Genomic DNA, 23,798 nt, shown 5'->3' on the forward strand with positions numbered 1-23,798 from the left:
TACCTTGATATATTGCACTAAAATCTCAAAAACCTGGAATTAACTCATCAAACCTGACAGAGGAAATAGGTTGCAAGGAATTATTATTTAAAGGACTACATTTTGCAACTCTAATTTAATGATTAACACTCAGAGTTCAACAGACAGACTTTGTGAAGGAGGCGGTGGTGATCTGAGAGGCTGAGTAGCCAAGACGTTATTGGCGGTCATTTCAGGGGGTCCACCATTCTCTGTTCATGCTTCTTTTACATCAAATTTGAATGGAGACCAACAAACACGTTGTCTGTGAGATCTGACAGGCACAGTTAATCCTTTAAAAAGGACAAACTTTAAACTTTCACACTGTTGTAAGGCCAAGAACAATCTTGCATTTCAGAGAATGAATTTAGAATCCTCCAGCGGACTCCATGCGACAAACTAACCTGTTTTGTTTTCAGGTGAACCGGACAACAATGAAGACGAAGATCGCCATCCCAGAAACCATCAGGCAGGACAAAGGCAACTACAAGCTGGTGGCTGAAAACTGCTATGGCAAAGCTCAGCATGTGATCCGAGTCGAGATCCTTGGTAAAAACCATTGGTTCACTTCCATTTGGCCTGTCTGTTTAGTTGCATGAAAGGTTTAAAAGCTGTTTTACTCTTGAGCCTTATGTTAACACGGTGCTGTGTTTTCAGACCGTCCTCTTCCTCCGCGGAACATCGTGGTCTCGGACATCAAGTCGGACTCATGCTACCTGACCTGGGACGCTCCGGAAGACAACGGAGGCAGTGAGATCACCAACTACATCGTAGAGCGTAGAGACGCCAGCAAGAAGAAGTCCGACTTCGATGTTCTGACCATCAACCTCATCGACAGGAGATATGGGGTGAGTCAGGCTGAAAACCAGGAGCAGGCTTTAAGTCAGTCATGGTGCTTAGAAAATAGTAATAACGTGAGTTTAAATGGAGTCTGTCTGTGGTGACCTGTTTTTCAAATGCAACTCCATCAACAACACATTTCTGGCTTTCTCATGTTCATTTCCCGTTAATGTCATAATCACAGAGTAGTAAGTATCACCAACAGAGTGAGGCTCCACGTCTAAAGTATGATGAGCCTCTCTGTTCTGCTCCCTCAGGTCTACAAACTGGACTTGAATGGTTCCTACCAGTTCAGAATCAAAGCTGAAAACAAGTATGGTGTCAGCGACGGCTGCGACTCAGAGAAAGTCCAGCTGAGGGATCCATTCGGCCTCCCTGGACCTCCACGTAACCCCAAAATCATCGCCACCACAGCGACCACCATGACCCTGACCTGGGACCCCCCGCTGGACAACGGCGGCTCCACCATCCAGGGCTACTGGCTGGAGAAGAGGGAGCGCGGTGCCGTGTACTGGGGCCGCGTCAACCGAGCTCCGGTCACCAAACCAGCGGTGAAGGGCCTGCAGTACACCGTGCTGAGGCTCATCGAAGGAACAGAGTACCAGTTCAGGATCGCAGCCTGCAACGCCGCAGGAGTCGGAACGCCCAGCGAGGCCTCCGAGTGCCGCTTCACCATGGACCCCTGCAGTGAGTGTTCATGTCCGACCTCCAGGCTTCAGGGGAAGATATCTACAGGGCTTTACAGCATTTTAACTATCAGCATTAAACTTTCCCAGCCGATTACTGAACAAAATAAGTATTCTTTATTTACTTGTTTTCTGAAATGTTATGGTTAAATGTGCAAATAGAGTATATCCAAGAAGCCAGAAGTCTGAACAAAACTGGTTTAAAATTCTTGTTTAATTTGTTGACATATTAGGTCTTAATGGAGATTTTGTTTGTCACCTTGAATCTTAACGCGAGAGTCAAAGGTAGATAATATTTTTAGGATAAAAACTGAGCGCTGCCCTTCTCTTAGGCCCTCCCAGCCCACCTGGAGCCCCCGAGGTTAAAGACAAGACCAAGAGCAGCATCACTCTCAGCTGGAGCCCGCCGGACAGAGACGGCGGCAGTCCCATCAAAGGTTACATCATTGAGGTTCACGAGGAGGGCTCTCCTGATTGGAGGAGGGTGAATCCTGCCGACAAGCTCCACCCATCCACCGAAATCACCGTCCCTGACCTGAAGGAGGGCAAGAAGTGCAAGTTCAGGATCTATGCTGTGAACGCCGGAGGCAACTCAGAACCCGCAAAGACGGCCGACATTCTGGTGCAGGACATCCTGAGTAAGAGAACTGACAACCCTTCACATGTTAGACGTCTGGATGATCATGTTCTGGTTGATGTGTACCACAGTATTTAGTTAACCCTCTGAACTGAAGCAGGTTCTGGTCATTTCTGTGCTTCACATTTTTCACTCAGAGCTGTCTCTGTGCAGTATGACAGTTAGAATGATACAAATCAGTAAAAATGCTTTCATTACTTATTTTACATCAAAACTTTTTCCACTACTCTGGTCGTTGCTGTGGAAAATATCTTTCTTTCCCAAAGCAGAAGATACTTAAGTCGTGGTGTCCCAGTTTTAGGGTCCTGATATTTATCTGTGTATAAATAACATGTTTTGTTTTTTATTGGACTTTGCTATGTCCATTCCTTTGCTGAAAATCATACATCCTGTATGCCAATAGCATGACTGTAATCCATTCAGACTTTGGGCAATACTAAAAAGACAAAAAAGTTGCATTTCAGCTTCCATATCTGTCTACGGTTTGATCTGAGTCGAACAACTGGCTTCAAACTGGACTCTGAATCTTGAACTCTTCTTCTGTGCTGCGTTTTTTATCGATAAACTGATCCGAAGACCTTTATTTTTTGTTTGTTCTGCAGTTGAGCCGACTGTGACTCTGGATGTTAGTGCTCACGACCTGCTGAACTGCAGAGCCGGAACAACCATCAGGATTCCTGCCACCATCACCGGACGGCCCGTTCCCAAAGTCACGTGGACCTTCGACGGAACCGCTGAGACCGAGAAGAAGAACGAACTTCACACGCTGCCTGTTGACTCTGAGGTCAGCCTGAGTTTTTGTTTATCTGTCGACTCCTGCATAGCATGTTTAATGTCTGAATAACAGTTTGAAACATCTTTTCATCCGTGAAGTGAACGATTATTCAGGTTTTGGACTCTAGATTATTTCACAGCGCAGTTGCCACTGAGGTTTAAAGGATCTTGTGATTATTTCTGTCAGATCCACTCCACCGACACGACTTCTGTGGTCGTGATCCCGGAGAGCAAACTGAACCACAGCGGCCGATACATCATCAACGCAGAGAGTCCCGCTGGACACAAAGTGGTCAAAGTCAGAGTCAACGTGCTCGGTACGAAGACGTTCTTTTATCTGTCACATGTTCACCGAGGTGGTGCAATCCTGATTTAAATGAACGTCTTGTTTTGTGGATCTGTAGACCTGCCTGGACCTGTCAGAGACCTGAAGGTGAGCGACGTGACGAGAGGCACCTGCAGACTCACCTGGAAGCCTCCAGAGTGCGACGGAGGAGAGAGAGTGAAGAGCTACTTCCTGGAGAAGAAGACAGTCACGGGCAAAGCCTGGACCAAAGTACGATCCACATCTGCACAGTAACACGCTGAGCTCATAGAAAAAAGTCCTCAGGAAAGTCTGACCTGATCTTGGTCTCCAGGTGAACCCGGCATGCACTGCTCAGTCCCTGGTGGTTCCAGACCTGATCGATGGAGAGGAGTACCTGTTCCGCATCCGTGCTGAGAACCGTTTCGGGTTTGGCCCGTACACCGAGACCGCCGAGGGTTCTAAAGCCAAAGATCCCATCCGTATGTTGGATTTCTCTTTAATGAGCTGTTTCCTGCTCGTTTGAACTGCTCAGACGCATCAGACACAAAGACTTGAACCATCACATGATCCCTGTTCATTTATTACACTTCTGACCCAGTTCTCAGTCGTATACTTACACTAGTGTGCTGTGTTCTGTTTCTACTTCGGTTTCAAGGATAAGCAGACGATTCTGTTATCAATACATCAAACCTTATTGATGAAAGAATTCAAGAGGCTTTATACCCGCCACAAATTTAGTTCTTTCCTAAAAATTAGTTTCTCAGTAAAATATAGTCTTATCCAAAAGATGGAATACCTTTCATCAGAAAACCAGTCTAATATGTGTTTGTATCAGTTTATGGACCGGCTCAGTTATTAACAAAAACACATTTTTACACAGACACTTCTGCTGCAGATTTCTCTCTTCACGTCTCCCATTTCATGAGGAAACTAGGTTCATGTGACGTGTTTCATTAATTGAGTATAACGATGTGTCTGCAGATCCTCCTGATCCACCAACGAGGTTGAAGATCCAGAACGTCAGGAAGGGCACAGTGACTCTGACCTGGAAGGCTCCAAAGAACGACGGAGGTTCCCCCGTCACCCACTACAGCGTTGACTTGCTCTGCTGGGACGCCAGCGGCACCCAGAAGGAGTCATGGAGGAGGTAATGTTTCACCTGAGAGGCCCTCAGTCCTCCTGGTTCTCCTGACTGGGACTCTGCATGGGAACCAAGTCAGACCAGATCCAAAGAACATGTCTTCAACCAGTCAGCTTCAGTGCTACACTTCTGTTGTGTTCTCACCTGCAGTTAAACTGTTTGTCCTGCAGGTGTAACAGGAGAGACGTGGACACCACCACCTTCAAGGTGGAGGATCTGACAGAGGGAGATGATTACGAGTTCAGAGTGGTGGCTTACAACAACGCTGGAGCCAGCCGACCTTCAACCACCGCCGGACCCATCCTCATCCAGGACCAGACCTGTAAGACCAGAACTCTGAGCAGCCCCAGTCCATACTCTGCCTTCTGCTTCCTCCTTTCCTTCAGTGTGCTATGTACTGTAGCTGTTTTTGTGCATGTAGAAGGTTTGCAAACTTGCAAAGTCCACTCCAACAAAACAAAGTCCAACAAAACAAACGTCCTCTCTGACAGAAAACTCTGCTCTTTACCTGTTGAAATGTCCCTTTAACACAAACATACTCAGAAATATTTTGTTCATTTCACTCCACGCAGAATGTAGTCTTTAACCAACCTGCAGAAAATTGTCTCTGTTGAAGTTATGATTTATCTGATCAAAACTCTTGATGCCATGAACCACAATAATTGCCTTCGCTAATAAATGTCATTGAAGTTTTTCCTGTTTAAGACAGAAGAGCCTGAGTTCTTTTTCCTTCCGCCCTGCAGGCGCTCCATCCATTGAGCTGAAGGAGTTCATGGAGGCCGAGCAGGGCTCCGACATCAGCATCGTGGCCAAGCTCCGTGGATGTCCCTTCCCCACGCTCACCTGGTTCAAGGCTCCGCCCCACAAGTCTGACGACAAGGTGGAGGTTCAATACGACGAGCACATCAACAAGATCGTGTCTGATGACAGCTGCACGCTGCTGATCCAGCAGGGCAAACGTCCTGACACCGGCCTGTACACGCTGGTGGCCTCCAACAGCCTGGGCAAGGCCACCAAAGAGATGAGGCTCAACGTGCTCGGTACGAACCTACAGACCAACAACTGTAAAATCCTCATAATAAGCCGTGTTTTATAAATTTGGGACTTCTCCACGAAGTTATTAAGCTGAGACACATTTCCTCTGTTGATCAACTCATCTATGAGGTCCTGTCATGTCAAACAGCTTTCTTCATGTTACGGTTCCACATGTTTTTAATGTTTAATCATTCTGAGGATAGTGGACAGCATTTATGTTAATGCTGTGGAAATCCCTACACAATCTGTTGTTTTTCGCTGTCTTTATAAAAACCACTGTCAGCTGTGTTTTTTAGTATTTTAAAAACTTATTCACAGTTTTAAAAGAAGTGTCAACACATTTTCACCAGATACAGTTTGTCTTCCTTTGTTTAAAGATTTCCATTAAGAATAATGAAACATGGACTTAAAGTTGCAATGGCACACTATGATTACAGAAGGGATTCACCAAGAGAACTTCAGATGTTCTAATCTTCCTATTTTTTGTGGGCTTTCAGGCCGTCCTGGTCCTCCTTCTGCTCCCATTAAGTTTGAGGAGATCGGAGCAGAGAAGATCACGATCTCCTGGCTGCCGCCCAAGGATGATGGCGGCTCCAAAGTCACAAACTATGTCATCTGGAGGAGGGTGGCCAACAGGAAGACCTGGGTGCCTGTAACCAACGAGCCCAAAGATCGCATCTGGACTGTGGAGAACCTGATGGAAGGACACGAGTACGTGTTCCGCATCATGGCGCAGAACAAGTACGGAGTCGGAGAGCCGCTGGACAGCGAACCAGAGGTCGCTCGAAACCAATACAGTGAGTTCAACCATCTGACAGGCATCGTCAAAGCATCACACCATTTTAATGGCCCACCTGTTAATAAGACAGATATTAGAAGATTTATTCTGCAACCTTTAATTTATTAGTCAACTATTCAGTTAATTACTGACTTTTGTTCTAATTCTGTTAGAACAAATTAATTCTGTTTTATAAATGATCAAACAGAATTAATTTTACATTAAGCATGTGAGCAAACAACAGTTATTGTCTTTCTCTAATAATCTGGTTATTATCAGACCTTTAAAACTGTGTTTCATATTGAAAATAGAAAATGTATTTTTCTCAGCATGTTAGTGATAATATATTACTAGTGTTTCTCGAGGATGCCCTCAAGAACCTAAAAGAAAAGTCTGGTTGGTTTTGACTGAACTCTGTTGGACTTTTCTTATAGGTTCCTAGGATTACCAAGAGCTGGATGACTGACATCATTAATGCTATTTTCCGATCAATCTGTGAATGTATTCCCTTGTTTAAAAGTGACAGCTGTAATCTCCTCACCTGTGTGCTCATGCAGCTGTACCTGGTCAGTGTGAGAAGCCGACAGTCACCAACATCACCATGGACTCCATGACCCTGAACTGGGAGGAGCCTGAGGATGATGGCGGCACGCCGATCACCGGCTACTGGCTGGAGCGCAAAGAGACAACGGGCAAACGCTGGACCCGTGTCACCCGTGACCCCATCCGTCCCATGGGAATGGGCGAGACATTCGTGGTCAGCGGGCTCATCGAGGGCTCCCAGTACTTGTTCAGAGTCTGCGCCATCAATGCCGCTGGTCCTGGACTCAACAGTCCACCCACAGATCCCATCTTCGCCAGGGACGCCATCTGTAAGAGCTACACTCTGGTCTCATCACAGTTTATATTTTACATACATGGAGCAGGATGTTATTTACCTGCTTATTTCCTTTCGTAGCCCCACCGTCTCCTCCTACTCCAAAGATTTCTGATTGGACGAAGTCCACGGTGGATCTTGAGTGGATCCCTCCACTGAAGGACGGAGGCTCCAAGATCCTTGGCTACTGGGTGGAGCACAAAGAGGAGGGCACAGAAGCCTGGGTCAAGGTGAGAGCCACATTACATGATCATACAAAAGTCAGAAAATATGACTTTAATGAATCAACATTCAACAAACAGGCAGGACTGTTGAGAGCAGAAGCTCATCCACCTTGACAGACTTTCACATTTCTATCAGATTAAACATTTTAAAGATTGATTAGTCTATCGATCACTCAGTTTTAGAGATGGTCTGTACTAAGAGTGAACTTAGAAACTCACATATTTGTGTTTTTCAGGCCAAGGACACTGAAATTCGTGGCACTCGTTTGGTGATTGCTGGTCTAAAGACTGGTGGTCAGTACAGGTTCAGGGTGATTGCCTTCAACGCTGCCGGTAATGGTGAGCCTGGCGAAGTCCCAGAGGTGCTTGAGGTCAATGACAGAACCAGTAAGTTAGTCTGGATGTCTCCCAGCGATAACCTCAAAGGCGTATAAAACTACCATGCTGTAATATTGAGTTTCTGTCTTCCAGTTGCACCTGAAGTTGATCTGGATGCCTCTGTGAAGGAGAGAATGGTGGTCCACGCTGGCGGTGTGATCCGCATCATTGCCTATGTGTCTGGTCAACCGACCCCAGACATCACCTGGAGCAGAGATGGGGCAGCACTGCCTCCTGAAGCTAAAGTGGAAACGACAGCCATCAGCTCATCTCTGGTCATCAAAAACTGCATCAGGAGACACCTTGGAGTCTACACTCTGACCGCCAAGAATGCTGGAGGGGAAAAGACAAAGAATGTCACCGTTGAAGTTCTCGGTAAGACACAGTTTTTAAATCTCAAAACCACGTAAAGACTGTTATTTGTTTTTATTAATCTAAGCTGTGTCGTCCCTTAGATGTCCCTGGGCCTGTAGGCATCCCCCTCATGGCAGAAAACCTCACCATCGACTCCTGCAAGCTCAACTGGTTCTTCCCTGAGAACGATGGTGGCTCTCCCATTAGCCACTACGTTATTGAGAAGCGTGAAGCTGAACGCAAGGCCTGGACCTCGCTCTCCTTCACTGCCAGCAGACAGAATGCTGTGGCTCATGGCCTTACTCCCGGAAAGTCCTACTTCTTCAGAGTGGCTGCTGAAAACGCTATTGGTGTTGGACCCTTCGTGGAAACTGCAGCTGAGATCATGATCAAGGAACCAGTCGGTGAGTTTGAACAGGCAAACATAATAACTGCTGGTGGAGAAAGGCATCACTGCAATAAAGATGAGAGGAGGAGGATGTCAGAACATCTGGGTTTTTGTCTTTCCTTCAGGTGTACCAGACCGTCCAGAGGAGCTTGAGGTCACCAAGGTCACCAAGGATTTGATCAGCGTCTCCTGGAAGGCGCCCAAGTTTGACGGTGGCTCTGAGATTACAATGTACATCCTGGAGGCACGCATGATCGGCAAAGACAAGTTCACCAGGCTGACGAAGGAGAAGCTGATGGACAGGAAGTACACCTATGATGGCCTTAGGGAGGGTGACACCTATGAGTTCAGGGTCATTGCTGTCAACGAGGTTGGACCTAGCAAACCATCATTCTGCACCAAGCCAATCACCTGCAAGGATGAACTGGGTGAGCTGTTTTCAATATTGTAACAGGTAGCACTGAGAGTGTGTGAAAAGTAATTTAAGATTTCTATTTTCAGCTTTTCAACTATTTTAGTTTAGAATTTGTCTCAGCAATACATGGTTAAAAATGTTCTCCTGTAAAAGAAGCGCAGTAAGAAGTAAAATGGTTAGTAGGGGACCTAAAATAGACCCCTGTTGGACTCCACGATAATTTCCCACCATGTCAGGCCTTCATTTATCTATGGTTACTAATTGTTTCCACTAATTCAAAAGTTAGCTCCAAAATACTCCTAAAGATTATTATTTTTTCCTCATTTATATAGTCATATAAAAAAAGAATAAAAATAGAAAAAAGGGAGAAGAAGATGTAAAAAGGTACATATGTATGCACATAGGTACATGCTGTAGATACCTAAATACAGTATATAAATACAGACACATATTTTAAGTAAATAATCATAAAAATATGTACAGTGCCTATCATAAGTATTCACCCCCTTTGATGTTTTACCCTTTTATTGCTTTCATAAATCAATCATGGTCAATAAAATTTTGCTTTTTTAACAAAAAACTTATTGGAAAAAACTCTTTAATGTCAAAGTGAAAACAGATTTCTATAAAGTAATGTTAATGAAAGAAAATTATATAAATGAAAATAATTGTTTGCATAATTATTCCCCCCTTTCAAGTCAGTATTTAGTAGATCACCTTTGGCTGCAATCACAGCAGTGAGTCTGTGTGGATAGGTCTCAGTCAGTCTGCACATCTGCCCACTGCAATTTTGCTCCATTCTTCTTTGTAAAACTGCTCAAGCTCTGTCAGGTTGTGCAGGTATCGGGCATGAACAGCCCTTTTCAAGTCCAGCCACAAATTCTCTATAGGATTGAGGTCTGGGCTTTGACTCGGCCACTCCAGAACATTTACCTGGTTCTTTTTTAACCATTCCTGTGTAGCTTTTGCAGTATGTTTTGGATCATTGTCTTGCTGGAAAATAAATCTTCTCCCAAGACGTAGTTCTCTTGCAGACTGAAAAAATTGTCCCCCAGGATTTCAGTGTATTTTGCAGCATTCATTCTGCCCTCTATCTTTACAAGCCTTCCAGGTCCAGTTGCTGAGAAACATCCCCACAGCATGATGCTGCCACCACCATGCTTCACAGTGGGGATGGTGTGTTTTTGGTGATGTGCAGTGTTTGGTTTCCTCCAAACATGACGTCTTGTCTGATGGCCAAAAAGCTCAATTTTGGTCTCATCAGACCAAAGAATCTTCTTCCACTTGACCATGGAGTCTTCCATGTGCTTTTTGGCAAACTCTAGTCCAGATCTAACATGACTTTTCTTCAACAGTGTCTTTCTCATTGCCACTCTCCCATAAAGCTTTGAGCGGTGAAGAACCCGGGCAGCAGTTGCTACATGCACAGTCTCTCCCATCTCAGCAGCTGAAGCTTGTAACTCCTTCAGAGTAGTTGTAGGGTCTTGGTGGCTTCTCTCACTAGTCTCCTACTTGTAGGTCACTCAGTTTACGAGGGCGGCCTGATCTAGGCAGATTCACACAAGTGCCATGTTCCTTCCATTTCTTGATAATTGATTTCACTGAACTCCGGGGGATGTTCAGTGCCTTGGAAATGTTTTTGTAACCATCCCCTGAATTGTACTTCTCAGTAACCCTTTCCCTGAGTTGCTTAGAGTGTTCTTCTGTCTTCATGGTGTAATGGTAGCCAGGAATACTGATCAACCGCTCTCTGGACCCTTCAGACAGGTGTTTTACAACTCAATCACTTGAAACACACCCACACCACTCAGCTGATCTTCATTTCACTGATTGTGAGACTATTGGCAACAATTTGATGGACCTCTATTGAATTAGACCATTAAATTAAAAAGGGGGGTGAATAATTATGCAAACAATTATTTTTATTGATATAATTTTTTTTCACTTTGACATTAAAGAGTTTTTTCCAATAAATTTTTGTGTGAAGAGAGCCAAATTTTATTGGGCATGATTGATTTATGAAAGCAATAAAAGGGTAAAACATCAAAGGGGGTGAGTACTTATGATAGGCACTGTACTAAAAGGAAGATCAACTAAGAAAACAAAAAACAGATAAAAAGATAAGTGGGTTATTTAAACAAATCCCCGAGTCTTTTCATACGCTTGGCATAGAAACAATTAGAGAATCCTTTGTGTATTGTGTCCTTTGACTTTGCCTCCATTTTCCATCCTTGCAGAGCCACCTACCATCGAGCTGGACTTCCGTGATAAGATCATCATTCGTGTGGGAGAGAGTTGCCTGCTGCAGGGCCGCTACACTGGCAAACCCTGCCCGTCCATCGTTTGGTACCGAGACGATGAGGAGCTTAAGGCCGACAAACACATCATGTTCAAGAACACGCTGACCACCATGTCGCTGGGCCTGATGAAGGCTGAGCGCAAGCACAGCGGCAGATACGTGGTGGTTGTGGAGAACAGCACTGGATCCAGGAAGGGTGTCTCCAATGTCACGGTTGTAGGTATGGAGACTGTAATCTAGGGCTGATAAAGCTAAAATCTTCTGAATAATGCAGGGATGTTTGTTCTCAACACAGATGCTTCATCCCTTCTTATTATCATTGCTTTCTTCCTCACAGACCGCCCGACTCCTCCTGTTGGCCCCGTAGTGTTTGAGGAGGTGCACAGGGAGTACATGGTAATCTCCTGGAAGCCTCCTTTGGACAGTGGGGGCGTGGACGTTTCCAACTATATCATCGAGAAGAGAGATGTTAATAGAGACATCTGGACCACAGTAACATCTGCCACAACCAAGACCACCTGCAAGGTAGGTCCATTTGTATGTGGTCATGGCTTCTAGAGATCCAGTGGAAGGGTTATTCAGAGGTACAGATATGTTTCGATGTTGTGGTTTCTTTTCTCAGATTCCCAAACTGACAGAGGGCAGGGAGTACATCATGAGGATCTCTGCTGAGAACATGTACGGCATCAGTGACCCTCTGGAGTCTGAGGAGATGCGAGCCAAAGATCTCTTCAGTAAGTTCTGGTCAATATTCCAACAGAAAGTCCAGTGATTTAACATTCTTCACAGATCAGTCTCCATAGAAAGTCTAATTAAAGAAAATTACTTCAGTTCGGCCAGTAATTTACACTGAATAGTTAGTACTTCCAAAGATTACCGCCAAAAGTTTTCTGGATACACCAATTAATAGCATGCCAGTGCAAATAAAATGTGTGTATTTCCAATGCTACATTCTTCAAGAGATAAAACCTGTTTTTTCACCCTGCAGGAGTCCCTGAGGCCCCTGAGATGCCAACAGTCAGGGAGGTGTATGCCACCAATGCTCTGGTGCTGTGGACTCGGCCCCGGGATGGCGGGAAGCCCATCACCAACTATATCCTGGAGAAGAGGGAGACTGGAGCCAAGAGGTGGTCCAGAGCCACCAGAGACCCACTGTACCCGGCCACTCAGTTCCGAGTCCAGGACTTGGTAGAGGGCTGCGAGTACGAGTTCAGAGTGATGGCTGAGAATGAACTGGGAACTGGAGATCCCAGTGTCCCCTCCAAACCCATCCTTGCCAAAGATCCCATTGGTCAGTGTGACACCAACCAATGAAAATAAAATTGTCACCATGTTTTTATTATTCAAGTTTTTTTTGTCCAATAAGGCTTAGGACTAGGGATGGTAATGGTTAACTGTAAACCGATAAACTGCTGCTCAAAATTCTAATGATTAAACTATATTAACTAATAAGTCAGAAGATGATACACTTGCATGTCAGAAAATACATTGTAGATCAGCTGTAGTACCTGGTTGTTCCACCAGGTGGAGCCTTTTACTGTTTAATACTGTAGTGAACAGATTAGGTAGTCACTCCAACTGTGGGCAATTCATGCCATCAAGCAGAGCGCATTCTGGGGCTTTAGCTACTAAAGGGCACCATGACAAAGACTTGTGTGATGGTTTTTGGCTGCCAGGATAATGTTTGCATAGCCTCATGGTACAAGCAACAAAGTAATTTCAGTTGCCTTTGTCACATTCTGTTGTCACAAAGAGCAATGTTAGCATTTGGTGTAATATTCACTGTACTCAATTTGGGTTATTGATTTCACAGTTATTCATTGAGAACATTGCTGATTGTCAGTAATGAAAATTGTCCAAAATGTGCATCCCTAATAGAGACAAGTTTTAACCGACTGTCCCCTCTTTCCTGTCACAGTGCGTCCCAGCCCTCCAGTAACTCCTGAGGCCTATGATAAGACCAAGGACTCTGTCAGCCTGAAGTGGCAGATGCCTCGCCATGATGGAAAGGGCAGAATCTTTGGTTACATAGTTGAGTACCAGAAGCCTGGAGCCGTGGAATGGATTCAGGCTAACGAAACCCCAGAGCAGTGCCCTGACCTCCATTATGTGGTGACGGGCCTGGCTGATGGACAGGAGTACAACTTCAGGATCTTTACCGTCAACGCTGCTGGCAGATCTGACCCATCCTACGTCAAACAGACCGTCAAAGTGCACGACAGACTTGGTAAAGGGATCACTTATGACTGGTTAAATTTAGCTCATTATAATGGCTTGGTAAAACATTTCAAAGTAAAAAATTATCCTACATTTTTTGCAGAATTTGCAACCACAGTATGTAATATGGTAAATGGTCTTTACTTTCATAGCACTTTTCTACCTTAGTGGTACTCATATGGCTTTGCAGTGTGTCGCTCATTCACTCATTCAGACACCAGTGGTGACAGAGCTGTCATGCAATTGAAAGCAGCTTTGGGTTCAGTGTCTTGGCCAAGGACACTTCAACATGTGGAGGGGTGCTGGTTTTACTCACCAACCTTGTGATTAGTGGACAACCTGCTCTACCACTGGAGCCTCAGCTATTAGTACATCTGCATATAAAACATAGATCCACTAAAGTCAGTGAATTTCTTGTTTTCCTTCCACAGAGGAGCCAGAGTTGCTGCTGGATGCCAACATGTCTCGTGACCACCTGGCTATGCTGGGCACTGACATCACACTGAGTGCCACCATTAAGGGTGTGCCAACTCCCACTGTCAGCTGGAAGAAGAATGATGGAGATGTTCCTTCCCACATCACTGTTGCTGTTACCGCCTCTGGCAGCAAGGTCTTCATTCCCAAGTGCGTCCGTGCAGACTCTGGCAATTATACCCTCACTGTGGAGAATGCCGCTGGAAAGAAATCAGCAACTGTTGCTGTGCTTGTGCTAAGTAAGTGAAATGTCCATCAATGCAGACAATTGATTGTTGAATTCAGAACGTGAGAGTGTTCCTCTGACCTACTTCTGTCTCCACCAGACAAGCCCTCTCCTCCCAGAGACTTGGTGATCTCTGAGGTGACCAGCGAGTCTGCCTACCTGACCTGGAAGGTTCCAGAGGATAACGGTGGAGCCGTCATCTCACACTATGTTGTGCAGAAGAAGGATGTTGCAGCTGACCAGTGGGTGCCTGTTGCTCCAGCCAATAAGAAGCTGAGTCTGATGGCCATGTACCTGATGGAGGGAATTCAGTACCTGTTCAGGGTGGCTGCTGAGAACCAGTTTGGCAGGAGTGATTTTGTTGTGACCAAGACACCTGTCAAGGCTGTCGATCCTCTCTGTGAGTAAAAGTTCAAGTCAATTTACTGTAAAATAATGAGAATCTTTTAGTAATTTGCCCTGTCATCTGCAAAAATGGTCTGAAATTTCAATCCACTAATAATAAGCAATTATTTTTCCTTTTGCGAACACCTTTCAGATCCTCCCGGCCCACCCAAGAACCTGCACCATACTGACGCAGAAAAGACAGAGGTGTGGTTGGCGTGGGAATGGCCTGACCGCACTGGAGGAAGTGAAATTACTGGCTTCATCGTGGAACACCAGGAAGAAGGACAGACTGACTGGGTTACCTTCAAGACCGTGAGCAATAACCACAGCCACGTCACAGGCCTTGTTGAGGGCAAGACTTACCGCTTCAGGGTCAAAGCTCAGAATGCTATCGGTATAAGTCGTCCTGACACCAGCGTTCCCGTCACTTGCCAGGAGAAGACATGTAAGATTTTTATTAGGTTGTTTTTGTTGTGAATGCGGCTCACAATCTCATGTACAGTCCTGAAAAGATGCTAACTGTTGCTGTTGTTTTCTTCAGTGCCACCCACTATCGAAGTTGATGTGAAGCTTATTGAAGGTCTCGTTGTCAAAGCTGGCAGTCCAATTGCTCTTCCAGCCAAGATGACAGGCATCCCCCTTCCCACTGCCAAGTGGATGAGTGATGGCAAGGAGCTCGCATCGGAGGGCCGTTATCATATTGAGACTGCTGGATCCACAACCATCCTCAGCATCCCTGAGAGTCAAAGAGGAGACACTGGAGAGTACATCCTCACCGTGTCCAATCCTGCAGGCAGCAAGACCGTTGCTCTTCATGTCACTGTGTTGGATCTTCCAGGTCCCCCCATTGGACCTATCAATATCTTGGAGGTCACCCCTGATCACATGATGATCCAATGGAGAGCACCCAAGGATGATGGTGGCACGCCCCTCACCAACTATGTGGTGGAGAAAAAGGATGTGAAGAAGCCGTGGGAGCCCTGGTCTGTTGTGAGCTCCAGTGGCATCAGTACCAAGGCTAAGGTGTCCAGACTGGAGAAGGGCCGAGAATACATTGTCCGTGTTCGTGCAGAGAACAAGATTGGCATTGGTGCCGGGCTGGAGAGTCCTCCAACTATTGCCAAACACATGTTCAACCCTCCTGGTCCACCAGGCCCGCCTGAGTGTTCAGATATCACAGAAAATGCTGTAACAGTGGAATGGGCCTTGCCTGAGCACGATGGAGGAAGTCCCATTAGTGGCTATGTGATTGAGCGCAGAGAAATGACCGGAAAGTGGATAAGGGTCAACAAAACTCCTGTACTAGACCTTAGATACAGAGTCTCTGGCTTGTTTGAAGGCAATACCTATGAGTTCAGAGTGTTTGCTGAAAACATTGCTGGCATCAGCGAGCCGTCTCTCACCTCCGACCCCATTAAGGCCACTCGTGCCATCACCAAACCTGGACCCCCAGGCAATCTAAAGCTGAAGGACTGGAGTAAGTCCTATGCTGACATTTGCTGGACCAAGCCTACCAGAGACGGAGGCAGCCCCATTCTAGGCTATGTTGTGGAAGCTCAAAAGTCAGGAACTGCCCAGTGGGACAGAATAAACAAGGACCTCATTAAGATGTGTGCCTACAGAGTGCCAGGTCTCATTGAAGGACTGGAGTACAGAATACGCGTCCGAGCCACCAACAAGGTTGGAGACAGTGAACCCAGGGAGCTGGCTGAGACGATCCTGGCAAAGGACATCCTGGTGCCACCTGAAGTTGTTGTGGATGTGTCCTGCCGTGACTCTCTGACAGTCAGGGCTGGTCAGATCATCAGTCTGATTACTAGAGTAAAAGGCAGACCAGATCCAGAGATCACATGGTCCAAGGATGCCAGAGCCTTGTCCCGGGACAAGCGCACCGAGATTAACAACAACTATCCTCTGTGTGAGCTTGTCATCAATGAAGCCGTCAGGTCAGACTACGGTAAATATGCCATTGTTGCCAAGAATAGCAGTGGGCAGGCACAGGCTACTATTATTGTCAATGTCCTGGACACACCAGGAGCCTGCCAGAACCTTAAAGTAGCTTATGTGACCAAAAATTCTTGCATGGTATCCTGGGAGAACCCTGAGGACAACGGAGGTAGTGAGATCACTCAGTACATTGTGGAGTGCCGTCAGCCAAGCCAGAGAGGATGGACGGTGGTGTCCAGTGACTGCACAAAGCGTCTGATGAAGGCTCCTCTCACTGAGGGCTGCGAGTACTTCTTCCGTGTAAGCGCTGAAAACAAGATTGGTGCTGGTCCACCCACTGAGACCAAGGCACCAGTGCTGGCAGTTGATCCCATTGAGAAGCCTGGTGAACCGACTGACTTCCAAATCTCTGAGATTGGCAAGACCTTCTGCTTCCTCAAGTGGAAGAAGCCAGACTATGATGGTGGCAGTCGTAACCTGGCTTATCATGTTGAAAAGAAACCAAAGGAAGCTGAGGAGTGGGAGAGGATTCACAAGGGAGCCATCAAGGAGACCTACTTCATGGCTGACAGGTGCATTGAAAACCAGATATATCAGTTCAGAGTTCAGACAAAGAATGAGGGAGGTGAGAGCAACTGGGTTACCACTGCTGAAGTCCTAGTTAAGGAACAGCTGGTGGAGCCTGAGATCAAGATTCAACTGGATGGAACCCTTGTGGTGAAAGCAGGAGATTCCATTCCCATTGAGGCAACCGTGAAGGGTAAACCCCAGCCTGATGTCAAATGGACCAAGGATGAGGGCACAGCGGAGATCAGGAAGGGCCCTAGGCTTCAGATTGAAACTGGTGCAGACTTCTCTAAGCTGCTTGTTACCGGTGCCAGACGGACTGACAGCGGTAAATATGTTGTTACTGCCTCAAACAGTGCAGGAACCTGCTCTGCTCACGCTAAGGTCAATGTTCTGGATAGACCCGGCCCCATCAGGGATCTTAAGGTGTCTGGTATCACCATTGACAGATGCATTCTGACCTGGGAAGTCCCAGAGGACGATGGTGGCTGTGATATTTACAACTACATTATTGAGAAGTGTGAGACCAAGAGAGGAGTCTGGTCGGTCCACTCCAATGCTGTCATCACCAACAAAGCTAATGTCACCCGTCTGATTGAGGGTAACGAATATATCTTCAGAGTCCGAGCTGAGAATAAGATGGGTCCTGGACCTGCAGTACAAAGTGAGGCCATTGTTGCTGGCACCCAGTTCAGCGTACCTGATGCTCCTGAAGCACCAGAAGTTACCAAGATCAGCAAGGAAGAGATGACTGTTCAGTGGTCTGAGCCTGAAAAAGATGGTGGAAAGCCCATCACTGGATATCTGCTGGAAAAGAGAGAGGAACACGCTGTCAGGTGGTCCCCTGTCAACAAAGATCCGATCCCTTCAACTCGTTTCACAGTTACTGGACTGCTGCCCCTCCATGACTACCAGTACAGAGTCAAGGCTGTAAATGAAATTGGCATTGGCAGCCCCAGCAAGGCTTCACGTGCCATAACTGCTAAGGATGCTGTTGGTATGTTACAACAATATCTACAGTGTGTTTAATACTGTTAGTACAGATCAAACCAGTTTCTTCACACACCTTTATGTGTTTTTACAGAGCCTCCTGCACCTCCCACTAACCTGAAGGTGTTAGACAGCTCCAAATCCACCATCACTCTGGGCTGGACCAAGCCAGTGTCTGATGGTGGAGCTCCCCTCATTGGCTACGTGGTGGAGATGAGAGCACAGGGATCCGCCAAGAAGGGAGACGATGGCTGGAAGAGGTGTAACGTGGCAGCTCAGCTGGTTGTGTGCGAGTTTACAGTCTCAAGTCTGGATGAGAAGCTTGTGTATGAATTCAGAGTGTCTGCCCAGAACCAAGTGGGTATGAGCCTGCCTTGCGACCTGGAGGGTGCTGTGATCCCCAGAGAGATCCTGGGTGAGGACTTCATTGAACTTTAGATGGTTTTAGCAGTAAACTGTGGTCTGTGCTCATAATGTCAAGTAAACTTATACTGTTTGTTCCAACAGAGGCGCCAGAGATTGATTTGGATGCTGACTTGAAACAGGGACTGACTGTTAGAGCTGGATGCCCCATCAGACTCTGTGCCACCATCAGAGGAAGACCGCCTCCCAAAGTCACTTGGAGGAGGATGGGTATTGATAATGTGGTCAGGAAGGGTAAAGTGGACATTATCGACACGATGACCTTCCTGGTCATTCCTGACAGCACCCGTGACGACTCTGGAAAATACTGCCTGACTCTGCAGAGCCCTGCTGGAGAGAAAGCTGTGTTTGTCAATGTTAAGGTTCTGGGTGAGTCCTGCATTTATTTGTTTATCATGCTGTAAAAAACTGTTCTTTAGTGCTGCTTAAAAGGAATCCAAAGGAAAGTTAGGATTTTTTGGTTCTCTGTATGATTTTGGAAGGTTTCACCAAACTACGTGAAGCACATATAGGTGGCATATATTATGAACTGGAGCTATATAAAAAAATACTAACTGAATTGAAAAATCCTTAGTAAATCACAAAAACACTAAATCAGAATTTCAATGTATTTTCTCTTACAGACACTCCTGGACCAGTGATGAACCTGGAAGCCACAGACATCAAACAGACATCTGCCATGCTGTCCTGGAGTCCCCCAGAGAACAACGGGGGCAGCGACATCACACATTACATCGTCGAGAAACGTGAGATCGACCGCAAGACATGGGCAACTGTGAAGGCCGAAGTCGCACTGGATAAGATTCCCTTCAAAGTCAACAATCTAATGCCAGGCACTGAGTACTACTTCAGAGTCACAGCAGTCAATGAGTATGGCTCTGGAGTTCCCAGAGTGTCGCCTACGTCCTACCTGGCCTCGGATCCTGTCAGTACGTATCATCTCTCAGTTACAAAATGTGACAATTCAACTAAGAACTCAAAGACTATAGCTGCCCTCTGTGCTCATCAGTCGTTAGAAGCACTTACCCAATACCATTTCCCTAAATAATATACACTTCAAGTATCGTGGATCAGCTGGAGTACCTGGTTGCACCACCAGATGGAGCTACTTACTGATTAATACTGTAGTGACTGGTGAAAATGGGCACTTCCATTTTGGCAAGCAGAGCATTGTGGCAGTTTAGCTGGTCCAGAACCACCATGACCAAAACTGAGGCTTAATACCCTGTGGCCAGTGCACAAGTGTTCAATCAAGTTGGAATAAACAACAGCAGTGTTCTTCTTTCTAATTGACATATGGAACAGTTCTTGCTGTGGTCTATTCAATGCTACTGTGTGACAACAGATGTAAACACAGAATCTTAGGGCTTAGTTTTCTGCCAATACTGGCCATGTTTTTGGGATTGGGCTTGGATCATCCCTAACTTGAACATCAACATGTGATTTCCTATTTCAGGCAAACCAGATCCTTGTCAGAAGATCGATGTTCTGGAGATCACTAAAAACAGTGCCATGGTTGGCTGGGTGAAGCCCTTGCGAGATGGCGGTGCCAAGATAGATGGTTATGTGATTGAATACATCGAGGTCAAACCTCCTCCGCAGCCACCAGCACCTGTGGAGGTTTGTCATTTGACAACAGTGATTCCCCTCTGTCAGTCTGTTGCTCTGTCAAACTGTATGTGCTAAAAAATAAACTACCCTCATTGTCATTTTATGTGTATACTTTGCAAGTCAGACTCTCTTTTTAAAGAGTTTGAATCAATCTACAACCTCCCTCTATAACAGGTTGCTGAAGGAGAAGAGGCTCCTCCACCACCTCCACCTCCTCCCCCCAAAGAAGACGAAGAGGAGGCAGAACCTGAGAAAGAATTGTGGAATGCCTACACCACAGTTAAAGGTCTGACAATCAGTGTCAGTGGCCTGAAGGAGGGCAAGAGGTACCGGTTCAGAGTGGCTGCCAAGAACATCATGGGCCTGAGCTTGTTCACAGAGACCAGACAGCCAGTGGAGATCAAGGAACAGATGTGTATGTCAGCATGTCTCAATAGTAACAGATCTTGTTTTAGTTTTATGCAGTTTTTTTTCATCTCTGCATGTATTTCATAATCAGGATTATTTCAAAATAGTGAACATTGATGACAGTAACATGTAGGATCTAGATAAAATACTAAACATTACCAGCATTTGTTACCTGCTCATAGCTTCCTCAAGCCTTAGTCAAATTCTCTTTTCATCACCTGCAGTGGAGCCAAAGATCGTCATGCCAGAGACAGCGAGCGCCCGAGCCGGAGCCAAGCTCAGAGTTGAGGCACTGGTTTCAGGAAAACCTTCCCCGACCTGCAAGTGGATACGTGGTGAGGATGCTGTGGTTCCATCCAGCCGTCTGGCTGTGCATCAGTCCGGAAACATGTGTGTCCTGATCATCAAAGACGTGTCGAGGACTGACACTGGAGAGTACAGCTTAGTGGCTGAGAACAGCTCTGCAAAGGTGTCCGAGGCTCTGAAGATCATCATCAGAGGTCAGTCTCACATACGACGTGATCATAGGGGAACAATAAATGAATTTACATTTCAAGACTCAACAACAGAGATTGAACACGACACAGCAAACTTTTTTGTGTATTGCAGACATCCCTGGTCCTCCTGAGGGCCCTGTGGAGATCAGTGACATTGACTCTGACGCCTGCTCCCTGTCCTGGAACAAACCACTGGAGGATGGAGGCAGCAATATCACCAACTACGTGGTGGAAAAGTGTGATGTTAGTAGAGGTGACTGGGTGACTGCCGTGTCTTCTTGCTCAAAGACCAGTTGCAGGCTAGGAAAGCTTATCCCTGGGAAGGAGTATGTGTTCCGCATACGTGCTGAGAACCGCTTCGGTGTGTCAGACCCCATTCAGTCTGACCGGATGGTCGCCAAGTTCCCCTTTGGTAAGTTTAAATGAAATGCTACATATATACCTAAGATTGAAGGTTAGATCTAAAACTGACCTTTTTTATTATTACAGGTCTGTATCTAATTCAGAACACTAATTTTATTTGTTTTTATGTCACTAGATGTTCCCAGCGAGCCGCTCAACTGTCACATCAACAAGACCAACAAGGACTGCATGTTCTTGGCCTGGGATAAACCCGAGAGCGACGGCGGCAGCCCCATTACAGAGTACTACATTGAGCGTAAGGAGAGGAACAGCCTGCTGTGGGTGAAGGCCAACGACACTGTTGTCCGCACCACTGAGTACCCATGTGCTGGCCTTATCGAGGGCCTGGAATACACTTTCAGAGTATCCGCCATCAACCGTGCTGGCCAGGGCAAGCCAAGCAAGAAGACCGACTTTGTCACTGCCAGAACACCAGTCGGTAAGTTTGCCTCCAACACCTGTGAAACAGACTTTATTTTATTTATTTAAATGTGTTTCTTACTTTGACTCATTTGTCTTTTTTGTGTCACAGACACTCCGGGCAAACCTGAAATCCTGGATGTAACCAAGAATTCTGTCACTCTGGTTTGGACCCGTCCCAAGAACGATGGTGGAAGCAAGATCATTGGCTACTATGTTGAGGCGTTGCGAGTGCCAGGAGACACTTGGATACGCTGTAACACCAGCAGCCAGAATGTGCCAAGAGAGGAGTACACAGTGACTGGCTTGGAAAGAGACCTGCAGTACCAGTTCAGAGTAATTGCCAAAACTGCTGTCAACATGAGCAAACCCTCAGAGCCAACAGACCCAGTCCTGGTCTGTGCTGAGAACGGTAAGAGGTTTTGACTTAAAGCCCTTATGTCCATGCTCATAAGCCAATGTACCTGAGCTGTGTATTTATTCACCTTATCTTTTCAAAATGCAGTTCCTCCAAGGATAGAGCTTAATGCCAGGATGCAGAAGGGTTTGAAGGTTAAGGCTGGAACCACAATCCTCCTGGAGGCTGACGTTTTCGGCAAGCCCATGCCCAGAGTGACCTGGAAGAGAGGTGATGACAGCCTGAAGTCAGGAGAGGGCCAGGTAATCACCCAGCAGAGGCATCACTTCCAGCTGGAGATGACGGCTGTGACCAAGGAGCACACAGGAACCTACACCATCACGGCTGACAACGCCAGCGGCTCCAAGACAGCTGAGATCCAAGTCGTCGTCCTTGGTAAGTATCATTGTTTTCTCATCATGGATATCAGCTAAAACTGTACCAGGATACTGAATGTTGTCAGCTAGCTAGTTAACCCTATCTACAGACTGTAGTCACATTAAATTCTTTGTCTCCTTAGATGTGCCCGGGCCTCCTGCCAGTTCCAAATACGTTGAAGTGTTGGCAACCAGCATCAAGTTGTCCTGGCAGCCTCCTCTGAAGGACGGCGGTGCCGCTGTTCATAACTATATAGTTGACAAGCGTGAGACCAGCAGAGCTGAGTGGGCCCAGGTCTCTGCCAAGATCAAGGGTGACGTTCTTGAGTTGAATGTAGGGAAGCTAATTGAAGGTCATGAGTACCAGTTCCGAATCCGTGCTGAAAGCATGTGGGGAGTTGGAGACCCCCTGATCACCAACCCTGTCATCGCCAAGAACCCATTCAGTGAGTTACCACCAGCATTTTGTCTGAGTTCATACACGACATGACAACATTAACAGAAGTGAAAGACTTTAGCAGTCAGTGCTACAGTTTGCTACAATTCTCATCACAGATTACAGATTTGGTTGCTTATTTCAAATTTGAAATATGTTATTGATGTCTGAGGTAGGGATGTTAATGATTCAACATTAATTGAATGCAGATCGTAATTTAACCAATTAGAAGACGAGGGACACTGATAGCCGAAGACATGTTGGTCATTATTTGTAGCACCCGGTGTTTTTTTAATCACGTGGAGCCTTTAACCCTTTACGCTTCAGTGCGTCGTAGGTGTACTGCCGGCGGTACACCTACTAATTTGCATAGGAATTTCAAGAATGTCCGACGGCTGCAAACGCGATTATACAAACACTATACGCCGATGGAAAGCTTAGATTCTCATGAATCCGCCGGTATAAACCACTTTCAGATGTGATTACCACAGCGGGTGAGAAAAACACATTTGTCCGACAAAAACAAATATTCATCCATCCGTTCTCTATACACGGCTTCAACGCACACAGCGCGACTCACATTTCTGGGTTCATTATTACACACAGATGAAAAGATTCCACAAAAAACGGCCATAATCCAACCTTGGACATCCAGATGACACAAGCCAGTAAACTATTTTATCCAAAACATGTCCTGAAGTCGGTATAAAATCCACGAATCGGTCGTTTTCAAGGAAATGCACCTCCCGATGCGCGTCCAATATTCCCCGTATTTTTCGTAATTTTTTTTATTTAAAAATAGAATATTAGCGATTTTTTGTACTGAAAACGGCTGGAATTGACTGAAGCTTAAAGGGTTAACTGTTTC

At 46.1% G+C, this 23,798-nt stretch overlaps 1 protein-coding gene across 1 annotated transcript in view; it reads left to right on the forward strand.

Moving 5' to 3' along the window:
- Window positions 1–23,798, forward strand: part of ttn.1 (titin, tandem duplicate 1) — a 198,695-nt gene that overhangs the window by 119,886 nt on the left and 55,011 nt on the right. Inside the window, exons 132-169 of the mRNA XM_051959381.1 lie at window positions 438–567; window positions 676–866; window positions 1,116–1,545; window positions 1,877–2,182; window positions 2,784–2,965; window positions 3,143–3,272; window positions 3,360–3,511; window positions 3,594–3,741; window positions 4,244–4,409; window positions 4,574–4,725; window positions 5,147–5,443; window positions 5,936–6,235; window positions 6,774–7,088; window positions 7,175–7,323; window positions 7,554–7,704; window positions 7,789–8,070; window positions 8,151–8,453; window positions 8,563–8,865; window positions 11,090–11,371; window positions 11,489–11,676; window positions 11,774–11,885; window positions 12,140–12,442; window positions 13,070–13,378; window positions 13,800–14,081; window positions 14,169–14,468; window positions 14,607–14,900; window positions 14,997–17,966; window positions 18,054–18,374; window positions 18,467–18,751; window positions 19,006–19,311; window positions 19,839–20,002; window positions 20,168–20,408; window positions 20,626–20,901; window positions 21,011–21,310; window positions 21,437–21,739; window positions 21,833–22,132; window positions 22,226–22,513; window positions 22,638–22,940. Coding sequence (XP_051815341.1) covers window positions 438–567; window positions 676–866; window positions 1,116–1,545; window positions 1,877–2,182; window positions 2,784–2,965; window positions 3,143–3,272; window positions 3,360–3,511; window positions 3,594–3,741; window positions 4,244–4,409; window positions 4,574–4,725; window positions 5,147–5,443; window positions 5,936–6,235; window positions 6,774–7,088; window positions 7,175–7,323; window positions 7,554–7,704; window positions 7,789–8,070; window positions 8,151–8,453; window positions 8,563–8,865; window positions 11,090–11,371; window positions 11,489–11,676; window positions 11,774–11,885; window positions 12,140–12,442; window positions 13,070–13,378; window positions 13,800–14,081; window positions 14,169–14,468; window positions 14,607–14,900; window positions 14,997–17,966; window positions 18,054–18,374; window positions 18,467–18,751; window positions 19,006–19,311; window positions 19,839–20,002; window positions 20,168–20,408; window positions 20,626–20,901; window positions 21,011–21,310; window positions 21,437–21,739; window positions 21,833–22,132; window positions 22,226–22,513; window positions 22,638–22,940 — 12,214 coding nt within the window. The remainder of the gene's footprint in view (window positions 1–437; window positions 568–675; window positions 867–1,115; window positions 1,546–1,876; window positions 2,183–2,783; window positions 2,966–3,142; window positions 3,273–3,359; window positions 3,512–3,593; window positions 3,742–4,243; window positions 4,410–4,573; window positions 4,726–5,146; window positions 5,444–5,935; window positions 6,236–6,773; window positions 7,089–7,174; window positions 7,324–7,553; window positions 7,705–7,788; window positions 8,071–8,150; window positions 8,454–8,562; window positions 8,866–11,089; window positions 11,372–11,488; window positions 11,677–11,773; window positions 11,886–12,139; window positions 12,443–13,069; window positions 13,379–13,799; window positions 14,082–14,168; window positions 14,469–14,606; window positions 14,901–14,996; window positions 17,967–18,053; window positions 18,375–18,466; window positions 18,752–19,005; window positions 19,312–19,838; window positions 20,003–20,167; window positions 20,409–20,625; window positions 20,902–21,010; window positions 21,311–21,436; window positions 21,740–21,832; window positions 22,133–22,225; window positions 22,514–22,637; window positions 22,941–23,798) is intronic.

Source organism: Acanthochromis polyacanthus, chromosome 14 (genome assembly GCF_021347895.1).
Source record: "Acanthochromis polyacanthus isolate Apoly-LR-REF ecotype Palm Island chromosome 14, KAUST_Apoly_ChrSc, whole genome shotgun sequence".
Lineage (NCBI taxonomy): Eukaryota > Metazoa > Chordata > Actinopteri > Pomacentridae > Acanthochromis > Acanthochromis polyacanthus.